General features: G+C 35.6%; 1 protein-coding gene across 2 annotated transcripts in view; it reads right to left on the bottom strand.

Annotated features, from left to right (window-relative positions):
• CDK7 (cyclin dependent kinase 7) overlaps positions 1-21,141 on the bottom strand; it is a 33,280-nt gene extending 12,139 nt beyond the window's left edge. For both annotated transcript variants that reach the window (XM_010949342.3, XM_010949341.3), the window contains exons 1-9: positions 20,951-21,141; positions 20,543-20,602; positions 15,962-15,995; positions 14,983-15,050; positions 14,177-14,245; positions 12,339-12,449; positions 11,141-11,259; positions 9,422-9,521; positions 2,474-2,560 (exon numbers count right to left, since the gene is read on the bottom strand). In XM_010949342.3, coding sequence (XP_010947644.1) covers positions 2,474-2,560; positions 9,422-9,521; positions 11,141-11,259; positions 12,339-12,449; positions 14,177-14,245; positions 14,983-15,050; positions 15,962-15,995; positions 20,543-20,602; positions 20,951-21,016 — 714 coding nt within the window. In that variant the 5' untranslated portion in view covers positions 21,017-21,141. The remainder of the gene's footprint in view (positions 1-2,473; positions 2,561-9,421; positions 9,522-11,140; positions 11,260-12,338; positions 12,450-14,176; positions 14,246-14,982; positions 15,051-15,961; positions 15,996-20,542; positions 20,603-20,950) is intronic.
• Positions 21,142-21,392: the final 251 nt, after the last annotated feature.

The following is a 21,392-nucleotide window of genomic DNA, read 5'->3' as shown; positions in this document are numbered from 1 at the left end:
ACTTTGAATAAGAACAAAAGCGGGAGGAATCACTCTACCTGATTTCAAGACTTAACATACGGCTACTTTAAGACTATGGTATTGACAGAGGGATTGGTATTATAAACAGACCAAAAAAAAAGACCTTAATTTTCACACCTCATATAAAAATTAACTCAAAACGAATCAGACTTAAATGTTAAATATGAAACTATTAGAAAATCTTTGTTTTAAGCAGAGTTTTTTGACTTTACGTCAAAAGCATTATTCATAAGAAGAAAAACTGATTAAACAGACTTAACCAAAATTAAAAAACTTCCCAGAGTAAACTGGGAAGACTCTGTGAGATGAAAAGACAACTTACAGTGTAAGAGAAAATATTTGCAAACCACATACAAAATCAAAGGACGAGTATCTAGAGTATTATGAAGTGCTCAATAGTCAGCCAAAGCACAACCTAATTAAAAAGCGAGGAAAAGACATGAAGAGACATTTCATTAAAGCTATACAGATGACAAATAAGCACAAGAAAAGATATTCAACACCATTAGTCATTACGAAATTGAAAATTGAAGTCACAATGAGTTATCACTATGCACCCCTCAGAATGCTTAAAAAAGTGACAACACCAAATGCTGGAGAGGATGCAGAGAAAGTAGATTACATATATTGCTGGTGAGAATATAAAATGGTACAGCTCCTCTGGAAAGCAGTTCGGCAGTTTCTCAAGCTAAATATGCAACTATCATGTGAGTCAGCATTTATCCTGGGCATTTATACCAGAGAAATAAAGACTTATGCTTATACAAAAACCTGCACGTGAATGTTTAAAGTATTTTTATTTGTAATAGCCCCAAACTAGAAACTGCATATATCCTTCAATGAGTGAATAGTTAGACAAACTGGCACATTCATACCACTCAGCAATAAAAAGCAACTAATTATTCATACACACAACCTGAATCAATCTCCGGAGAATTATGCTGAATGTGAAAAAAAGTCAATCCCAAACGCTTACATATTATATGAGTCCATTTATAACATTCTTGATATGACAAAGTTATAGAAATGGAGAACATATTAGTGACAGCCAGGGGTTAAAGAAGGGGTGGGAGTGAAAGGAAAGTGGGCGTGACTGAAAAAGGGCAACATGAGGGCTCTTTGTGGTGATGTCCTGTATATTAACTGAATCAATGTTGCATGCTGGTTGTGATTTACACTAATTTTGCAAGATGTTACCATTGTGGGGAGCTGGGTGAAGGGTACAAGGGATATATATCTGTATTACTCCTTTCTGCATGTAAATCAAAATAAGAATTTTTAAAAATCCAAGGAAAACATCAATAAGCAATTATTATTTAGAAAATCATAACAAAGAGAAAAGTAAAGAATAAATATTATGAACATGGCTCTGGAATCAGACAGACCCAGACTGCAGTCCTAACTCTGACACTGAGTGGCTTTGGGTGTTACTTAACCTCACTAAACCTCAGTTGTCTCATCTGTAAATGGGAATAACAGTATCTACTTTAATAGGATTGCTGGGAGAATTAAATATAATCTATGAAAATCCTACCATTAATGGCACACACTAAGTATAATTAAAATTTCTCTTTTCCATTATTTTCTAGTATTCATTTTTTCCCCAGGAGATGAGGCTACAATAGGAAGGAAAACCAAAAGGTCTACAATTTTTAGAATGAGTAAGAATTTTACTAAACTCGAATAATATAAAATTCTGCAACTTAAATTGTTGTAAAGTTTATCACAGATTTAGTATTTCTTTTTTGTAGACAATGTAATGTGTTAAAAATATATCATATTAAAAAATATTGTGTTAATGAAAATTCAATAAATGTACCCAAATACATCAAGATATTAATAAACATGAAACATTCATAAAATGAAGTATTATACAGCTTAAAAAGGAAAAGATCAATAATAAATATTAAGTAAAAAGAGCAAGTGGTTGCAAAAAAAAAATTACATGGTGATCCCATTTTTGTTAAAGAACAAAAGAAATCACAAGTATACATGTAATTATGTATTTGTGTGTGTATCCTTATAGCAAAGCTTTATACCAAAGTAATACTGATTAACCCTAGGAATTACTAGGATTGGGGAGAGCTACATGTATACAGGAGGCTAGATGGTATATTACAATTTTAACTTTTTTTTTTAACATTTTTTATTGATTTATAATCATTTTACAATGTTGTGTCAAATTCCAGTGTTCAGCACAATTTTTCAGTTATTCATGGACATATACACACTCATTGTCACATTTTTTTCTCGGTGAGTTATAACATTTTGTGACAATTTTAACTCTTTACTTTAAAAAATTTTTCCATTGGATATATATTACTAGTAAATTAAGACAATTAGTACATTGCTAAAAAAAAAAGACAATTAGTACATTTCTTAAAGTAATATTCACATGACAGCACTATAAAGAATTCTAACTAAATTTCAAAGAAAACATGTGAAGGCTTACAGGCCACTGTTCTTCAGTTGGTGTGCCCAAAGTTTCAAATATTCTTGTTAGCTGGTCAAGGTCTGAATCTCCTGGCAAAAAAGGAACCTGAAAAAGTGAGAGGCAAATACTTCAACGTGGTTTGTGATGGCTGTTATACAAATATTATAAATTTAATAAGAAGTAAACTGTAACAAAAATTAAAATGTAGTCTGAGGTATACTGGATGTGGCATTAGATCCTGCCACTGATAACCGAGTAGAGTACCACACTGCCCATTTATTCTAGAGGGAAGCTGCTGGCCTCTGTGCACTGTTGGAGCTGGGCCCTGGAGGAACTGACCACACTGTAGGAACCTGGTACTGGTTCTAGAAACTGAGAGGGCTGCAGGAGTCTGCCAGGCAAGCAAACTGCAACCAAGAAGCAAAACTGTTCCCTCTAGAATCCCCTGTAGAAGCGTCCTGTAGCAGAGTGTCACCAGAGAAATGCTTTCCTCAGCACCTGAAATGCCCTGAACAGCTTTCCTCAGCTTCCTAGAGGACAGATCTCCAACATGTTCTAGAGAGCAGATTGGCAGCAAGTTCTGCTACCATTAGCTCTACAGCAGCTTCTCTGTCATTTGGGGAGCCACACTGTGCCCTCTTCAAGAGGTCTAGATGTCAGCCCGGGGGTCCTCTTCCTTAGGTGCTCTGTCTTCAGTCCTAGGGTCACCCCAGGTATAAGGGTAGTGGCTCCTTATATCTGCTATTCCTATATTCTTCAGAGTTCTCTTTACTTTTATTAGCCAATCCCTCATTATTTCAACCTCTTGTTATAGTTAATAATTCTTTATATTAAATTTCCCTCCTCAAATTAATGTATGGTTTCTATATTCTGATTGGACCCATACTTAATACAAACCCTATTTAAATTATATATTTATAATGGTATGCTATTATGTATATTAAATGTGCACAAAAATTGAAACTACAAGGAATATTAAATAACATTTCATAAATAATTTTAGACACATTTTCGTCTTATACCTCAAAGGACTATCTTCTACTTTGCAGACCACCAGTGTAAATTGATTATCAGTTATGAAGAACGGGACAGTCATCATCATAACCTTTGTTTTGTGGGCAAGCTTGCAATTTAACCAGATTTTAAGAATGGGTGTTTTTGTCTGATGTAAGAAATGTAAATTCAAATGAGCTGCCTAATGTGTAGACTTTGGATTCCAATTTGAATAAACCAATTATAAAAGACATTTATGAGAAAAATTGGGGAAATCTGAACAGACTGGGTACTCAACATTTGTTCAAGGATTTATTCATTTCTATCAGATGATAATGGTATTGTGATTATGATTTAAAAATCCTTATCTTTTAGAGAAACAGTAATATATGAACAAAATTATATGAATGTCTGGGGTTTGTGGCCAAAAAAAAAAAAAAATGTGGTGTGGGAGAATACTGATAAAATTGGCCATGTGTTAAAAACTGTTGAAAGTGGTTGGTGGCTACACAGAGGCTCATTTAACTACTCTCTGTGCTTTTGCATGTTTGAAAATACTAACTACTCAAAAAAAGATTTTTTTTTTCCCCTAAAAGAGCTGCTTTGGAAATGGAACTTTTTTTAAAAAATGTTTTATTTGTATTAAATTAATACATGCATTGTGTTCAAACAATGAATAGACTCATGCATAAAATTGGTCCTTTGGCCCATCACACCTCTCCATTTGTAACTATGTAATTTTTGTTCAGTGAAGATCTAATATCAAGTTTCCTTTCTCATACAATAATTTGGTTTTTCTTAACATAATGACTTTCTAGCCCTTCTTCCTCAACTCCTCCCATCACCCCCCTTTGGCAATTTAGTTTGTACCTAAGATTTCAGGTATTCAGTATCATATTCTAAATGATCAAATGTATCAAAATCCATCAGCTCCATTTTTTTCCTGGAGACCTCCCCTGCTGAAGCCCTCATCCCACCTGCTATAATCTGGACTAGTTGCTCTCTAGGCCTGATGCATACCTGTTATTCTCAGAACTTTCCTCTACTACCAAATGGGGAATTCTATTCAGCTCTTTCCTGTGTTGAATCTCATGTTCCCTTGATCCCATGTCTTTCTCTTGATTTAGTCTCATGTTATAGTACAGCACATCTTCCAATAACTTCCTAAGAAAGGAAGTGGATGTCAAATTTTTAGTGTAATAAGTTATCTTTATTCTCATAGCTATCTAAAAATATGAATGTGCACAGAATTCTAGGTTGAAAATAATTTTCCTTCACAATGTGTTCTGCTGTCTTCCAGATTCCAATGTTGCTGCTGAGAAGTCCGGTGCCATCTTTTCCCTAATCCTTTTGGTTTCTGTGTGAGCTTTTCATATTCTTCCTCTCTGTGGAAATAAAAGCTTTTTCTTAAGAATCTCCTGGTCCTGTGAAATTCCACAAGGTGCCTGGGCAGGGGTCTTTACTGTGTAAAATCTTCATCATATTTTCAATCTATTCACATCCATCAATGCTGGACTATGTTTTTATGAATTTCCTATCCTCCATGTTCTTTGTTTTCCTTTGCAATATATTCTAAGATCACTCCTGGATCAATCTGCTAAATTTTTTATCTTTTCTCTATTACATACAGTCCATCTCTTTTACCCTTTGGTTCTAGTTAATGAAAGAGTTCTTTAGCTTACTTTTCCACTGTTTTTGTTTACTTTTAGCTTTCCTATTTGAAAAATTTCAAGTATCCTTTATTCTTTGATTGTTCCTTTAGTAAAAGAGCATCATGTTCTTGTTTTACATATGCAGTATATTCACTCAGTTCTCTGAAGATGTGACGGGGGTAGAGGGGAATGAATTTTCTACTGCTACCTGATAGTTTCTATTTTTTCTAAGTTCCTTTTCTGGTTTGTTTCAGTCCGTCTTTCATGTTTGATGTTTTCATCAAATATCTGATGATCCTTGCCAATTATCTGGTGATCCTTATGGGTTGGAAGCATTCACTAAATGTATGAAAATCTTTGATAACTATCTGGTGATCACTGGCTAACCATTCATATTTAAGGGTAAGGTACTTCAGAAGCTGATTAGAAGCATTACATCTCTGAAGAGATCTTGTTAACTAATGGGCTTTACTCCAGAAAGATTAGACAGGGAGATTAATACCAGTTACCTGTGGGTCTATTCTCTGGGACCATTCAGTTTTCCAGTGAAGGATCCTTTTATCTTTTACCTGGGTTAAAAGGAGTTATTACACTGGCTGCCAGGGTTCTAGGAGCTGAGCAGGGAATAAGCTGGAGGTTTCACTGTTTAGTGTGCATATTTTATGAAATCTGCATGTTTTCGTTTCAGCATCTCACCCCAAACCTCCACTGTGTCTAAGGATGGCTATGTCTAGAGATTCCTAATTCAGTTTCCTTGGAGAATAAACCCTTCTCAGATGGAGGAACAAGGTGAGGGGGAAGTATAGCTGAGGGAAGGGAAGTAATCTGGCTATGTTGCAGACCTTGGTATTAACTGCTCCATATACAGGTTTTTCAACCAACCCTTCTGTTTTCAGTCCTGCACCTCCTTATTGCCATCAATGATCACTGGTGCCCTTCATTACTAAGCAACTTGAGGATTCTGAGTGCCAAACCAAATGTGCCTCTAGTTGGCATCCTTTTCTGAAGACTTTTGGTCTTCTTCATTTCTTCCTATCTTCTGGCATAGTGTTATAGGCCCCTCCTGGTTTCAAAATGATGTTTGTTTCTTTTTAGAGATTATTTGTCAGGAGGGCAGATTTTTGCCCTGTGATCTTAAAAATCCTAACCTGATTACCTCCCCCAGACCAAAAAAAAAAACCAAATCCTTAAGATATAATTATCACTTTACTTCAAAATGTCTTCATTGTATTAAGCAACAATGCAATATTGACTAAAAAAATCCACTGTCATGAGTAGGTACTGGGTCCAGTAGGTAACCCAAGATAGTGTTCCTCCATCTCCAGGGATGAAAAATAAGCTCATATGGTAGCTCTTCTACAACCTCATTCTTAACAGCTAATAGTTTCACTGATTTTCATTTGTTCTGAATATAGGCGAGTGGGCCATCCATACTTAATATAACTGCACAATATTCAAATAACATTCAAACATTGTTGCAAACACAAAGCTTAACCAGAGAACAGCCTGTGGTTTTTATTGTTCTCTTTTTCCTGTTCTATAACAACTTCTTAGACGGTATCAGAATTTTACCAATATATAATTGTGACTAAGCCTATGAATGAAAACTTTCTAGTTTTGGGGAAAAGAATCCAATTAATCCTAAAAGGAAGAGAGGTTCTGGGTTCAGCAGTACTAAGATAAATGAACCCAAGAGAAACCTCTCTGGTTCTTTTCAGTATGACTCCACTCATGAATTCTCTTTTAAAACTGTGTTGAGATTCATCTTTTTAAGAAAACTAACATTGCAGAAATTTATTTTTCCATTCTCATGTCTTTACAGGGAGGCAGGGATCACAAATCAAATAGTACAAAATTGGCAGATATTTATGTAACAGGCATGACCAAGTTCTTGAATAACTGAAATGCTTCAGTCTCTAGTGCCCGTGTAAAGCCTATGCAAAAACTGATCGAAGCTCTGTTCTGAGCTGATACAGCTAAACTGAAGCACTGGTCTGTCAGATGGCTGAAGATCAAGTGCAGGCCAAGCCATTAGCTCTGGATCCTCACCATGTGGATGAAGTTAGAGTAGGGCAGGCAGCTGCTGGCTGAGCAAACCTTTGTACCACACATCGTCTCCAGGGAATGATGTAATGCAGGCCTACAGGATGCCCAGTGACCTTATTATAAAGCATAAAACGTCTCCTTCAAACCATAGACTTTTTATTTATGAACAAAAATGGTTATCTTTAAAACTGTCTAGACCAGATAATGGCATTTGCTCAGTAGGTAATATCCTAAGGTTAGATTTTCTATTAATCACTACCTGTCTCAAGTCATGATTTAAAAAAGAAGAACATAAACAGATCACAAATTTAAAAAGTACATTCATGTTACATAACACAGTACTGGACTTAAGTACTCCACTAGTATAAATATTTCTTAATTCCTTTTCATTTAACAATATGGAAGATACTCAGAATGCAGATCAATTTGCTTCTAAAATGATTTATGCTATACTGACTGCTTTGGTTGGATACAGGCTTACTTACTGTTACTCCTGTTTTCTACCTTAAGTAGTTATTAAACCTTTAATAAAATTTATCTAAAAGAAAAATAATACTTTAAAAAAGACTGTATGCTTATTAGCAAATCTTTTGAATTACCCTGCTTTCAATTATTATCCATTTGGACTGTAGGATCTCACCACAGATTCAGAACTATGTGATAGCATTTCCATGGATTGTATTTTCAAATCAGTAAAGGGGCATTTTAAAACAGGAAATATTTTTCTTCAATTGTACAGGACAAAAATATGGCAAAATAGTACAATTCTTCACCAATTAGGGCTGCCTGTCATTTTCTTCACAACCTTAATGATGCCAACAATGTTAACAGTTAATAAAGACTCCAACTATGATTTCAATTAGGTCCACAATTTCTAACTCATCGATTCTCAACTGCTGTCCCTCTCCACTTAGTTTTTTTTTTAAATTGAAGTATAGTTGATTTACAATGTTGTGTTAGCTTCTGGTGTCGAGCACAGTGATTCAGTTACACACATATTCTTTTTCATTACCAGTTATGACAAGAAACTGAACATAGTTCCCTGCGCTATACAGTGGGGACCTTGTTGTTCATCTATTTTATACATAGTAGTTTATATCTGCCAATCCCAAACTCCTGATTTATCCCTCTCCACCTCTTTCCTCTTTGGTAGCCATAAGTTTGCTTTCTATGTCTGAGTCTCTCTCCACTTACTTTCTAAATGAAATGATCAGTCATAACATTATGGGCTACAGAATTCTGTTTCTGTCTTGGTCATGAATGAAATGTGCTTTTGATTCTCAAATGTAAACTTCTAGTAAACTCTATGTTCTTGTGAGTAGCAGAGCTGTCATGTCAGGTGATTCAGAGGACCCATTACTAGCACAGGGATCACCTATATCATCTTCAAATTTAAATGTGAGGGTTTCTTCCACAAGCATCCACAAGGGTGAGCTTCTCAAAATGATGCATAAACTCACAATGAACTAAAATATAAAAGACATTTAAGAAGGTAACTTTTCTCCCTAGTGTACAGAAGCTATTTTCTATGCTCAAGGAAATAAAACAGCTGTATTTTTGTTTTGGGTTCACATTTCTTTAAATACACAGGCTTAAGGAAAGGGAGAGTTGGGGCTCGAATCCAGCATATAGGGAGAGAAAACTCAGCTTCAGTAGGATTCCCCAATATTCTTTTATTTTCATCATTGAGAAGGACTAAACTAAACTATAGCTTGAGAAAACTTTCCACGTTGGTATTTTTCTCTCCAATGAGGAAAGGGAGAGGTGGTTCCATTGTAAGAAGGTCTCAGTCAAGGAAATGCTATAGGATCATTATGTCTGCTCTGCCTGAACAGAACTAAAATACTTCTCTCCCACAATATTTAAAGTTATGCAGAGCTGTAGCTGCAGTGGTTGGTATTACATAGCTCTAAAAGTGTACATTTAAACAGCCTAAACAAAAAAGTTCCCAGAGTACAGAAGTTTATCCTAACACATTCAGTTACTGTAGAAATAATACCGTATTACAATCCAATGAGGGTTTTATTACAGGTATACTTCAGAACACAGAAATGATCTATAATAAAAACTTCACTGTCCTAAATGGGAGGTCTTCTCATCTCACATTAGCATTAATAAAAAGGTTGCACTTAGGAAGGGTTTTTTTTTAAACTGGTCTGTTTGTTGGCTTTTGTTTTGAGGATGGTGCTCCTCTCTGGGAACTATCTCTGGGAAGATAATTCTTACACAAATTATAAGAACAAATACCTATAACAATACTGAAGTGTGTACTTACCCTTCGAAGCAACTCTGCTAATATACAGCCAACAGCCCACATGTCCACACCTACACCATACATTCTAGCTCCAAACAGCAGCTCAGGGGCCCGATACCACCTGAAGAACAAAAAGAAATACTGTCATTTTAGAATAAAGTTTCTTAGAGAACACTCTTCAGTGAAACATCATCTACTAATGAAATTCACTTTTATGGATGTATCAACTTAAGAAAAACTGACTATAAAACCAAGTAGTTCCACACTGCTGCCTGGAAATTACATATACCATTGGTCCATTCACTATTCCACTCTTACAGATGATTAACATCATCTTTCTCCTGAAACCCTCAATACTGTCCTTCCTCTCAGCTGATGACCTTAATTTCTACTTCACTGAAAAATGCGAGTCCTGAAAAGAAAATTTCTACAGACTCACCTATAGTCATTTGTACTCACACAATCTGCCTTCCCATCTGTGACTACATATGAACCATCCTTGACTGTTTTTAAAGCCAGTCCCTCAACTTGGGCGCTCAATACCATGCTCTCTTGCCGATTTTCAAGGATATTGCTCCTGCAATTCTCTCCTTTCTCCTACATCAACTTTTTGTCTCTTACTGAACTTTTCACCATCAAAAGACAACCATACCATTATTTCTCTAGCCTTACAGAATAAACTAAAAAACTAAAAAAGAAACAACAACAAAAAGAAACACCCTACTTCCCCTAACAGTTACCTTCTCATTCTCTGGTTGTCTGTTCTTACTGTCTCCACTTCCTCTTCCCTAATCCTCTTAAACTCTTTTCTGTCAGTCTTTCATCTCACCACTCCAGCAAATCTGCTTTTGTCTAGGTCAATAAGATGGCCACATCACTAATCTAAATTATTAATTCTCAGTTCTCATTTTAATTTGACCTATTAGAAGCATTTTATTTACAAGAAAAGAAAACACCAGAAATTGGTAGATGAAAACCACTGGTAGACAATTCTCATGAATGTAGCTCCCTATTTTCCTGAGTTCCCAGAATTCCTGAATGATGGGCTTATAATCTTCCCAGAAATTACATCAACAACTACTTACATCCTTTACTTCTAATTCAGGGCTCAGGTGACTGACACTCAATGAGATCTATTTGGAAGAAGGTCACAAAGTAATTTAAAAGGATAGAGAGAATCTGGAGATCTTCTCAGATCCTTAGGAAAGTCTGGGAAACTAACAAATCCTATCCTGACGATAACTATAGAATCTACCATTTCTACCTATTTAATATGACTTTTAGTTTTTATATATAAAAAGTATACACAGAAAATACAATAATGTGAAAAATCCAAATATAAATTCACTGCTTTGTTTAGAGAATTTTCATTCACATTGAAAGATATAAAATATAAAATCAGGACTGACCAATAAGATAAACACAGGCCCCCAAAATGAGGTAATTATGTAAAAGAATAGCCACTGAAGTTCCAACTTATCTAACTAAACTGTAAAAGAAGTATAAACTAGTTCCAAAAGTTACCAGGTAAATATCTGAGAACTGAGTTAATTCAACTCTGAAAGAAGGGCTGTATATTTTTTCATTGTTAAGATACATAAAATATAAAAAGGGCTGTATTTTTAATAAAATAAGAACAATAATCCTTGAACTCTGCCAAAATTTCAGAGAAGCCAAATGAGGTTCATTTGTGATTAATATCCTGCACAATAAGCTATCAGTTATTTAAGGAATTCTTACCTGGTTACAACCTGATGTGTGTAAGCTCTATTGGGGCTCCCAAATGATTTGGCCAGGCCAAAATCTGCCAGTTTCAGAACTCCATTTTCATCTAGCAACAAGTTGTTTGGTTTTAGATCCTGTATTATGGAGGTTTTAAACAAACACGTAAGCAGGGTAGAAGAGAATATCATAATGACACATTTAGTTGGCTTAACTTTAAACTTAGCAGAAACAGACTAACACCCCAAATTTAAACAACAACCAGTATTTTTTCATTGATGTAAAATCCTATCAAAGTGAAATAAGATTGGTCATATTACTTAGTGAGATTTTTGGTCAAGGTACTGAATTTCACTGAACTTCAATTTACATACTTCACAGCGTTCCTATGGAGATTAAATTTAATATTTCCTGTAAAAAGCTTAGTGTAAGGACTGGTTCATAGTAAGAATTCAATAAACAGTTGCTGCTACTAAGTTAAAACAACATATATGAACTTTAGTAAATAAAGCATCACACATTTAGAATGAATGAGGAACACAGTCTTCAAAATCAATGCTAAAAAGATACTAGCAATAACCTAAAAGGGATTCCAAGCTTAAGTATGAGAAATACTAACTACAAATTATATATATTTTCAGCTATTTATCTAATAGGGTGTCTAAGAACATCTACCTATCTAAATTACCAGCTTTGTTCTAATAGCTGAATGTTCCTAACAATGACTCAGGCATTTCAGAAATTTTATTTCACTACTTCACAGAATCTTAGAGCTACTAGAAATATTTTTGCAAAGGCATTTTTGCATTGTATAATTTAATCCAGACTCACTGCCCCCTCCTCCCGCCCCCATTACAAAAGTGTAGCAGAAGGAACACTGGACTTAAAGCCAAAATATCTAGGTTCTAATACTCTTGTCAGTTATCAGCAACTAACCTTGAAAAAAATACATAATTTTGGTCAGGAACTTAGATATTAATCTATGAAAAAAATGAAGGACTGGGTCTCTTCCATTTCTAAATTTCACATAGTAATTTAGAGTTCTCACAATACCACCTGGTGGAACTGAAAGACGCACACAGAGGAAGAAGGTGGGATAAAATGGCCCAGCTCTCTCTCTAACAATTGACCTACTCAGTCCATTTACATAGTAAATTGGTTACATAAAACTTGACTATATCACAAAGAAGCAATCATACTTGGTTAAAAACCTTACCCTATGTAGAATCCAATGTTGATGTAAATATTCTAATCCTTGAAGAGTCATCAACATGTAGGCTTTGATGTGTGATGGTGTCAGTACAAGACTATTATCCTTTATTATAACCTGTAAAGCAGGTATACATTATACAAATATGCTTTATTATTCCACATAAACTTCACTATATAAAACCTTTTTGGACATAAAATGGATTTAGTCATAGAGGATAATCTCAAGAGAGGCTGCCTAACTCTCCTTAAGAAGCTCTGACAGAATTTCCAGTTACGTGGTTAGGGAAAGTACCTTTGGTTTAGAAAGAAAGTAGTGCTTTGTCTCCTACTGCTTTGTTTTTAGGCAGCCACATAAGTTTTCACTTGTCCCAGGATATACAGCCCCTTTTGATAATAGTATTCAACATTCCTTTGGGAAACCACCTGTTCTCAGACTAGTACACATGGTTAAACAGGACTGACCACTACCTGTGGCCTCCAGAGGTAGACACATGACCCAGGCAGAGTCAGTCACCACACTGCAGCCTGCTTTCCAGAAAACTGGTTCAGGGATGGTTATGTGAGCCAAGCCAAGCCAAATACTTGTGCTAGACTCAAAGGGAACAAAGCACTTTCCTTCCTCAGGGATTACTAAACTCTAAGGATAAAAGCCTGTAAGTGCGTGAGCCACTATATTGAGAAACAGCTCATGAATGAAGGCAACAGAGAAGAAAATAGTGAACTTAAGTGCAAGACCGAGTTCTGTTGGCATTATTTGTGAGCTGGCACTCAAGTCAATCTATTCCTAGACTCATCAGTTAAATGAGTTAAAAATTCACATTTTCTTTTAAAAAAATATTTAGGCAAAATTTACCCTTTTTAGCACACAGTTTTATAAGTTTTATCAAACACATCCACTTGTGTAATCACTACCATAATCAAGACACAGTTTTATAACCCCCCAAATTCCCTCAGGCCTCTTTCTACTCAATCCTCCCCTCTACTTCCACTCCAGCAACCACTGATCTCATTTCTGTTCCTTTAGTTTTGCCTTTTCCAGAAAATTATATACATGGAATCATACAATATACACAGTTTTCTGAGCCTGTTTTCTTTCATTTAGTATAATGTATTTGAGACTCATCTATACTGTTGCATATGTTATTAGTTCATTTCTTTTTCTTCTCAAATAGTATTTATTCCATTGTATGAATGTACCAGTTTGTATGTTTATTTGATGAATGCTGTTTGGGTTATTTATAGTTTGGGCAATTATGAATAAAGCTAAACATCTGTGTTGACATGTTTCTCTTGGATAAATACCTAGCAGTGGTATTTGCTAGATCAAATCTTTAAGTGTATGTTTAACTGTATAGGAATAAGAAACTGCCAAACCGTTTTCCAAAGTGGCTGTATCATTTTGCACTCTCATCAGCAGGGTATGAGAATTCCAGATGTACCACATCCTTGGATTGTCAGTTTTTGAGATTCAATTAATATTAATGAAAAGCATAAGATCTATTTTTTCTCAAATAGGAACCTGGCTTTCAAAAGGATGATACTCTGTGATAATATCACAAAGAAGTTCCAAGTTCTCAAAAACCAAACACTCATTTTTCTAAAAATAATGCCAATAAGGTTTAGGGAATTCGGTAGGCAGAAATGTTACTGAAATCCAACTCTTTGTATTTAACACTGGGAATATGGCTACATGATTCAGAAGGGCCTAGACTTAAAAGTACATCCCGTATTTCAATAAAATTAAACATTCTTTGACTACCACTGTCTTCAAAGGTAGAAAATAAACATTCAGATTCTCTTTTGATAAACAGAAAAAAATTCCTACAGGAATCTTAATCTTACCTCTAGATCAGTTTCCATAAAATCAAAGACAAGGCTAATGTTAGATTTATGTCCAAAAGCATCAAGGAGCTGCAAAGCAAAATAAAAAAAAAAAAATCAAAATATGATTCTCTATTAAATACTTGACAGTATCATACAATTGAAGTAATTTTTAAAAATTTAAATAAGCATTTGGGACTGTGGAAAATTTCCCATAAAGCTGAAATAATTTAATATTTATCCTCTTTTTGGCTAGGAATTCATACTTTTAAACACAAATTATTAAACTTCCTTATTAAAAAAAAAATCACTAAATAAGCTCTCCCCCACATTTTGGGAGTTACAGTTAAGAAATGAATTAATGAATATCTCACCTAAGTCAGAAAAATTCCCAACCTTAGTACTTAAGAAAATCTTACAAATAGCATTGGCAGCTATCAGTCACTGAATGAATGTGTTCTCTATGCCAGGCACTATCCCAGGTACTTCACATGTATTCAGTGAGCTAGTCTCACAACAACCCTATGAGGTAAGGACTATGGCACAGAGTTCAAGGGAACTTGCTTAAGGTCTTACACATGCTAGAGCTCTCTCTTGGCTTCAAAGTGATTTCTGACAAAATTAGCCTGTATGCCAATATTGAATTTATTTCATCAACTGTATAGTTTTAAAGTCACTGCCTACAGGAACTATTAGGATAGAAAATATGTTTCAGCCTTTTTGAAAGTTAGCCAAAAAATCTCATCTTGCTGAGCCTTCAGTCAACATCTACCATATTCAGAAAAGGCAGGGTCTCAAATCCCAGAAACAACTTAGGTTATACTCACCCCAATTATATTTGGATGACTTAGCTCCTGTAATAACTTTATTTCTCTTAAGGCTGTTCTATTTATACCTACATAAAAAGGTAAAGGAACAATGAGAAATAATTCTGAAATCTCAAACCTCCTTACAAACATATGTTTTGGGAAAGGTCAGTCCCTGAGGAAAGAGCAATGAACATTCTTCAGAAAAATAAGGGCTAGTTTAACAATTCTCATGTTAAAAATACCTGTTTCCATTTTATACTGCTTTATTTTTAAAGTAGTTTAACACAGAGTATGATAAATGGTGAAGAAAGTATTCACTTTATCTGTAAGATATCAGATCTGAAAATTGCTGGAGTAATATGAATAAGTGGGTAGCACACAGCTGTGAAGTCAATAGCTTCCCTTTTCTTGCCCTATGAATATTAGTGGCATGTTATTTATGCTAACAGCAAACTAGTGATTAGATAGCACCTTTCCCAATAGGAAGGATAGAACCCAAAATTTAATATAAGATCTAGTACTAGTTGTTACAGAGATGATGGGTCCTTTTTATAGGAACTATTTCTTGATGACTAAATAGGACTTAGCACTCTAGCAAACAAGGCTTTGAAAGGAGGGATAAAGGAAACTTTCCCCTCAATATATCTATTCCATGGTAAGCTTTGTGTTCTTCCGTGCATCCTGAATTTTCAAAGTAATCAGAAGCTCAGAAAAAGAAGAAACAATGGCTTATTATAACGCCTCAAACAGTAATGAAGATATCAAGGCAAGTCGCTAAGAACTGTGCTGTCTTCAATCTACTTAGGTGTCTCAAATGTTTCTCTGAACACCCAAATGATGGAAATCACAAATATCCTCTCTATTCTGAGGCTATCTTTACTCTTCTGGGACCAATAACTGTATTCAAAACCACTGTTAACTTTAATTAATACTTTGTTCTTTTGCTCAGTGGGAATAAAAGCCTATCCCATTCTGTCAGATTACATGAAATACTTACCATCTTTAGCTTCTGATCTATGTCCAAGTTTTATCTGGTTGAGGAAAAAACAAAGAAACACATTAAAAAAGTATTAAATTATTTAGACTTAATACATAATACATAAACACTTCAAAAACTCTGTCATAGCAAAAACATGTAGCAACTCACATGTAGCTAGTATTAGCAGGCAAGGGAGTGGGAATCATGAATTAGAAAGCACGAAATTAAAAGTATAAGAAAGTATCAAGTACCTATCATTCCCTGGCTCTTAAGTTTTGAATTACACATTCCAATAATGGAATTAAGAAAATAAACATCTCCTTTTATCTCTGTAAGATTAAATGTGGAACAAAGAATTAAAGGCATACTGACTAATACACAAAAAAAGCACTTCAAAAAAAAAAAAAAAGAGCACTTCAAGTTAGCCTGTTTGGGAGGAAATATGAAACATATTAAATAATATGCTCAATATGCCCAATAATATAATATGCTCCCACAGATCACATTTTTCAAAAAGAAAAATTACAAATTGTGATGGATATAAATAGTTTTAAACTGTTGTTACTGTGAATAAGAATATAAAATTGCATTAATAGATTCAGTCTTACACAAAACAGACTACTAGGTTAGAGAACATTCTCTTACTACTTTATTCAATGACTAAATGTAATCAAGAATACAAAAAAAAAAAAAAAAAAAAAACCACCCAAACCCAAAAACTCCTACTTCAGAAAAACACAGCTATTCTACCTTAACAATATTCTTCACCAATATACTACAAACACAACTTTGTATTTAAAGATAAGCTATTTATTATAGCACCAAAAAATATAAGGCACTTAGGAATAAAGCCAACAAGAGATGTATAAAGCTATCCAAGAAGAACACTATAAAACACTTAAAACATGGTTAAAAATGCAATGAAAATAAACACAGATAGCATGTTCATGGCTAGGAAGACTCTATCATAAATATGTCAAATATGCCAATTCTCTGAATTTAATGCAACTAAATGTAAAAGTACAATAGCACTTTTCACAGACATTGACAAACGAATTCTAAACTCTACACAGAATAGTAAGGAGCTAAGAACACATAATTTAAAACATTACAACATTTTCTAAACATAATATAGACTAATTTCATGAAGCCATCTACTTCATCACCCAGATTCAACAATTACCAATATTTTGCCACACTTATTTCATTCATTCACCCTCTCCTTTTTGCTGGCTGAATTTTTTTTTTTTTAATTCCAGACTTCATGACATTTCACCCCTATATACTTAAGTAAGCATCTCTAAAACATGGACATTTTCTTACATAACCATAATGCCATTCTCATACCTAACTAAGAGGGATAAATGTCTCCCTTCCTGGGACTTCAATAGTAGTAATCCTTTGATGATAAGGCTCCCTTCCTGGGAACCAAGGCCATGCTGACTCACTGTGTTCATGCTGATCTGTCTGTTGCTTATCTGTCTTTTTCTTTTTTGAAACTTTGAAGGAATGTTCCCCCATCATGCCTGATGACCTTTCATCTGACAAGATATAAAGCTATGCTGAAAACCATACTTCTTCCAAACAGTTCCTCAGAGCCACCTGAACGACTGTCTCCCAGGCTACAATCCTCAGTTTGGCTCAAATAACACTCTCTTCTATTCTTAATACAGATTAGTTATTATTTCCATCAACAACGATATCTGCAAAGACTATTTCTGACAAGGATCAATATCTAGAATATTTAAAGAATTTCACAAAGTCAATAGGAAAGAAAAAAATTCAAACAACCTAACAGAAAAACACGTAGGAGAAAGTTTAATAAATCTAAGAAAAGATGACCAATCTCATAGAAAAATATTATTTGAAAAAAAATATATACCATTTTTGATCCATCTAACTGACAAATGTTGCAAAGTCTGACAATACAAAGATGGTGAGAGTGTGGCGGCAGTTAAAATGATCCAACCATTTTTAGCGAGCAATTTGACAATATCTGGTAATGCTGATGTTGTGTATTCTCTATGCAGCAACAATTTATAACTGGTTTCAACTACAGACACATTCTCTCGAGAAACTCATAAATGTATAGGGCTGTATTAGAAGAAAATATTAAAAAACAAAACAGCATAAATGTTTATCAGCCAGAGTTTGGACAGACTAACTTTAGTGTGGTCACATAACAGAATCTGATCATCAATAGCATAAATAAACCAGATCTACATGTGTCAATGTGGAAGATTTCAGAAATAACTGATTTAGAAAAACAAGTTGCAGAATATCATACACACACACACACACACGTATATATATGTTTATATAAAGAGTTTAAAAGTATACAATACTATACACTGTTGAGATACATAAAACAAATACTGAAAAATGAGAAATGCTTCAAAAGGACACCAATAGCGGATGGGTTAAATAAACTGGGAAACATAAATTCAATACAATCTTCTTAAAAGGATAAGATAGATCCTTTAAAAGATATTTTAAAAGTCCAAGATACAACAGATGAAAGAATACAGAACACACACACACAAAAAGAAAGAATACAGAACACATAGCTTATTATTCCTTCTTTATAAAATTAAACATGTCAGTAAATAAGTGGGAGTAGAAGTTAAGTGTTGGGAGGTGAAGTTGTACAAGTACTAAATCCTCAATGTTTACAGTAGGAAGTATAGATAATGTCTAAATCTGGGGAGGGAGACCACGCAAGAAAAAAATGACATAAGCATATTATCTTAAGAAATGGAGGTAAATACCAGAGGAAATAGTTTTAGAGTTGAAAATGATTGCAGGACTGCTCCAAGGATGACAACTAGGAGTGAGGAGACATGAATGGTTGGCTGATTGACTTAAAAAAAAAACAAAACTATTTTGAGAAATAATTTAGTTTGGTAGAAGGAGAAATATTTCTGGTTTTTTTTGAGGTAGAATTGATGTAGAACATGTAAGTTTCAGGTGTACCAGACAGCAATTCACAATTTTCAAAGGTTATATTCCATAAAACCACGAAGATGTACTATTTGAAATAAAAATGAAATGGAAAAGAATATTCCACTATGAGTCCCTTTCAAAGGGTAAAAGTCTATCACAGACAAATAGGATGGATTCTAAATCCCAGTTTACAATAAAAGCAAGCAAATCCATTAGGATTTTTAGAAGACTACAGAACTCTATACACCAACAGTTTGAAGAGATAGTATTAGTCAGTCAATACATTTTTAATGAGTGTTTCCAAATGTACAAGCCACAGTCCTAAATACAATTTGAGTGGTAATGAACAGAAAATAAACTCATAGATAAGAGGATTTTACATTTTGATATATGCTGTGAGGATAATAGAGAAAAACAACAAAGAATGCTAGGGAAGGAGAGAGGCATACCTGTTTTAGCATGACCAGCAAAAGCCTCAATGTGCAGGAGACATCTGAATGAGATCTAAATGATAAATAATCAGCCATACCAAGTTTTAGAGTAAAAATATATGCAGAAGGCAAAGCAAATGCAGTGATCTTGGGACTGGAATGAATTTAATGTATTCAAGGGACAGAAAGGTCAGTGTGGCTAGAATAAAGTGAACCAGGAGTAGAATCAAAAAGATAACTTTAGAAAGGATTAGAACAGTTAAGGGAGTTACCTATGGCCTTGGATTACAGAACATAAAGTGGAAAATGGTATGAGAGAAGCAAGAGAAAGTAAAAAAAAGATAAAAACAGCAGGAATAATTGTGAGGAAGAGAGGGTGTTAAGTAAATGAGGGGGATATGCTTCAAAAGAGTTAGGGATTTTGAAGGAGAAACAGATTCAAAGCAGCACCACGAACAATAGGAAGGTGGAGGTCACCTATGCCACCAACAGGACTCGACAGGTGAGAACAGCCTCTCCTGGAAACGTTACTGATTTCAGTAGTGTGGGAAAGGGCAATCAACCTGGTAGCAGGACACCTGGATCTAAATCCTGGCTCTACCAATTACTGTGTCATCTTGACAAGTCATCTAACCTCTCTTAGCCTCAGGAATCTCAAGTGTAAACAGGGATACTTTACCTACTTCACAAGGCTTTTATGACGGTTAAATGAAAAAATGTAGGTGAAAGTGCCTGGCATAAATAAAGTTAGCTAAATATGACCGAAGTTTCTTGAATGAATGCAAGTAGAAAAGCTACTTAAATCATTTTTTTAAAACGCACCAAATCATTGTCATTAACGCTGACGAAAGCCTTTCATAATAAATCTGTACTCAGAAAACACAGATATACAGAGAGTGGATGCAGGTGAGGCAGAAGTAGAGCCCTGGAAAGATCATGATATTAAGTAGTTCTGAGGACCCGACAAATGAGCAGTACTGGTCCTCTTCGCCAAGGTCTGCGTTGATACAGCTTCCTCTTCATTTCAATGAATGGCACAAAACACTAGCTCAACCCGAGTTCCATCTTAGAACACGAGACACTAATAAATTCTATTTTCTTTGAAAATGACATAAGTAATTCCTCACAAGCAGAGCACGGTCAAGACTAGTAAAACCGCCAGCCATTAAGCTCACACGTACAGACATCTTCAAGGAGACTCAAGAAAAAACAAACTGTAACTCACTTTCTTAATGGCGACAATTTGATTGGTGTTCTTGTCTCTGGCCTTGTAAACCGTGGCAAACTAGAGAGAAAAACAGAAATAACAAGTTTGTGAGAATTTTTTGTATTGTGTTTGTCTTACTTTTTTTTAGATTTGAGGAAACAAGGAACCCAGGGTTCTTGGAGCAAACTTGCGGCGGCTTCAAACGTGGTGGGGCCGTCCACGTCCCGTTCCAGACTATTCTTCGGACAGGGCCGCTCAGGCCTCTGTCCTACAGAGGGGCAGGGCAGCAGAGGCGTCTGGGCAGCCTCGCCCAAAGAGAACGAGTAGCGTGGCCCGTCGTCCACTGGTTCCACGAGAAAACCTGAGAGTGTGAGGCGGCCCGGCGCCCCCAGCTCAGGGCCCTCCAAGCCCCCACCCGAGCCTCACCTGTCCCTCCCCGAGGAAGTCCAGTTTTTCATAACGCTTTGCTCGCGACTTCACGTCCACAGCCATCCGTCGCGCGGAGCCCGACTCCAGCTGAAAGGGGCGACCTCCCAAGGCAGCAGGAATTTAAAGCTACCTTAAAGCCTCCAACAGCTACTTCCGTCCACTGAGGGCCGACGCTTCAGAAGCTCCGCCCCACTTCCGGGATAGGCGGGGACCCTGTTACGTCGGTCGGGCTAGAGCCCGCCCCAGGGAAGCTGCGCAAGGCAGGGCTCGCGGGCTGGTCGGCGCCGCGCCCCGCCCTATCACGTGACCTCTGGCTGGTACCGGAAGCGGGGTTTTTTCAGTGGTGGCTGTGTCACCTTGTGTTACTTTTTTAACTTTCAGACGGGTCGTCGTTCTGAAGCGATGTTCTCAGTTCGGTGTTTAATGGGTGTGTATTAGT

This window comes from Camelus bactrianus, chromosome 3 (assembly GCF_048773025.1).
Source record: "Camelus bactrianus isolate YW-2024 breed Bactrian camel chromosome 3, ASM4877302v1, whole genome shotgun sequence".
Taxonomy (NCBI): Eukaryota; Metazoa; Chordata; class Mammalia; order Artiodactyla; family Camelidae; genus Camelus; species Camelus bactrianus.
This window is presented reverse-complemented; position numbering and strand designations above follow the sequence as displayed.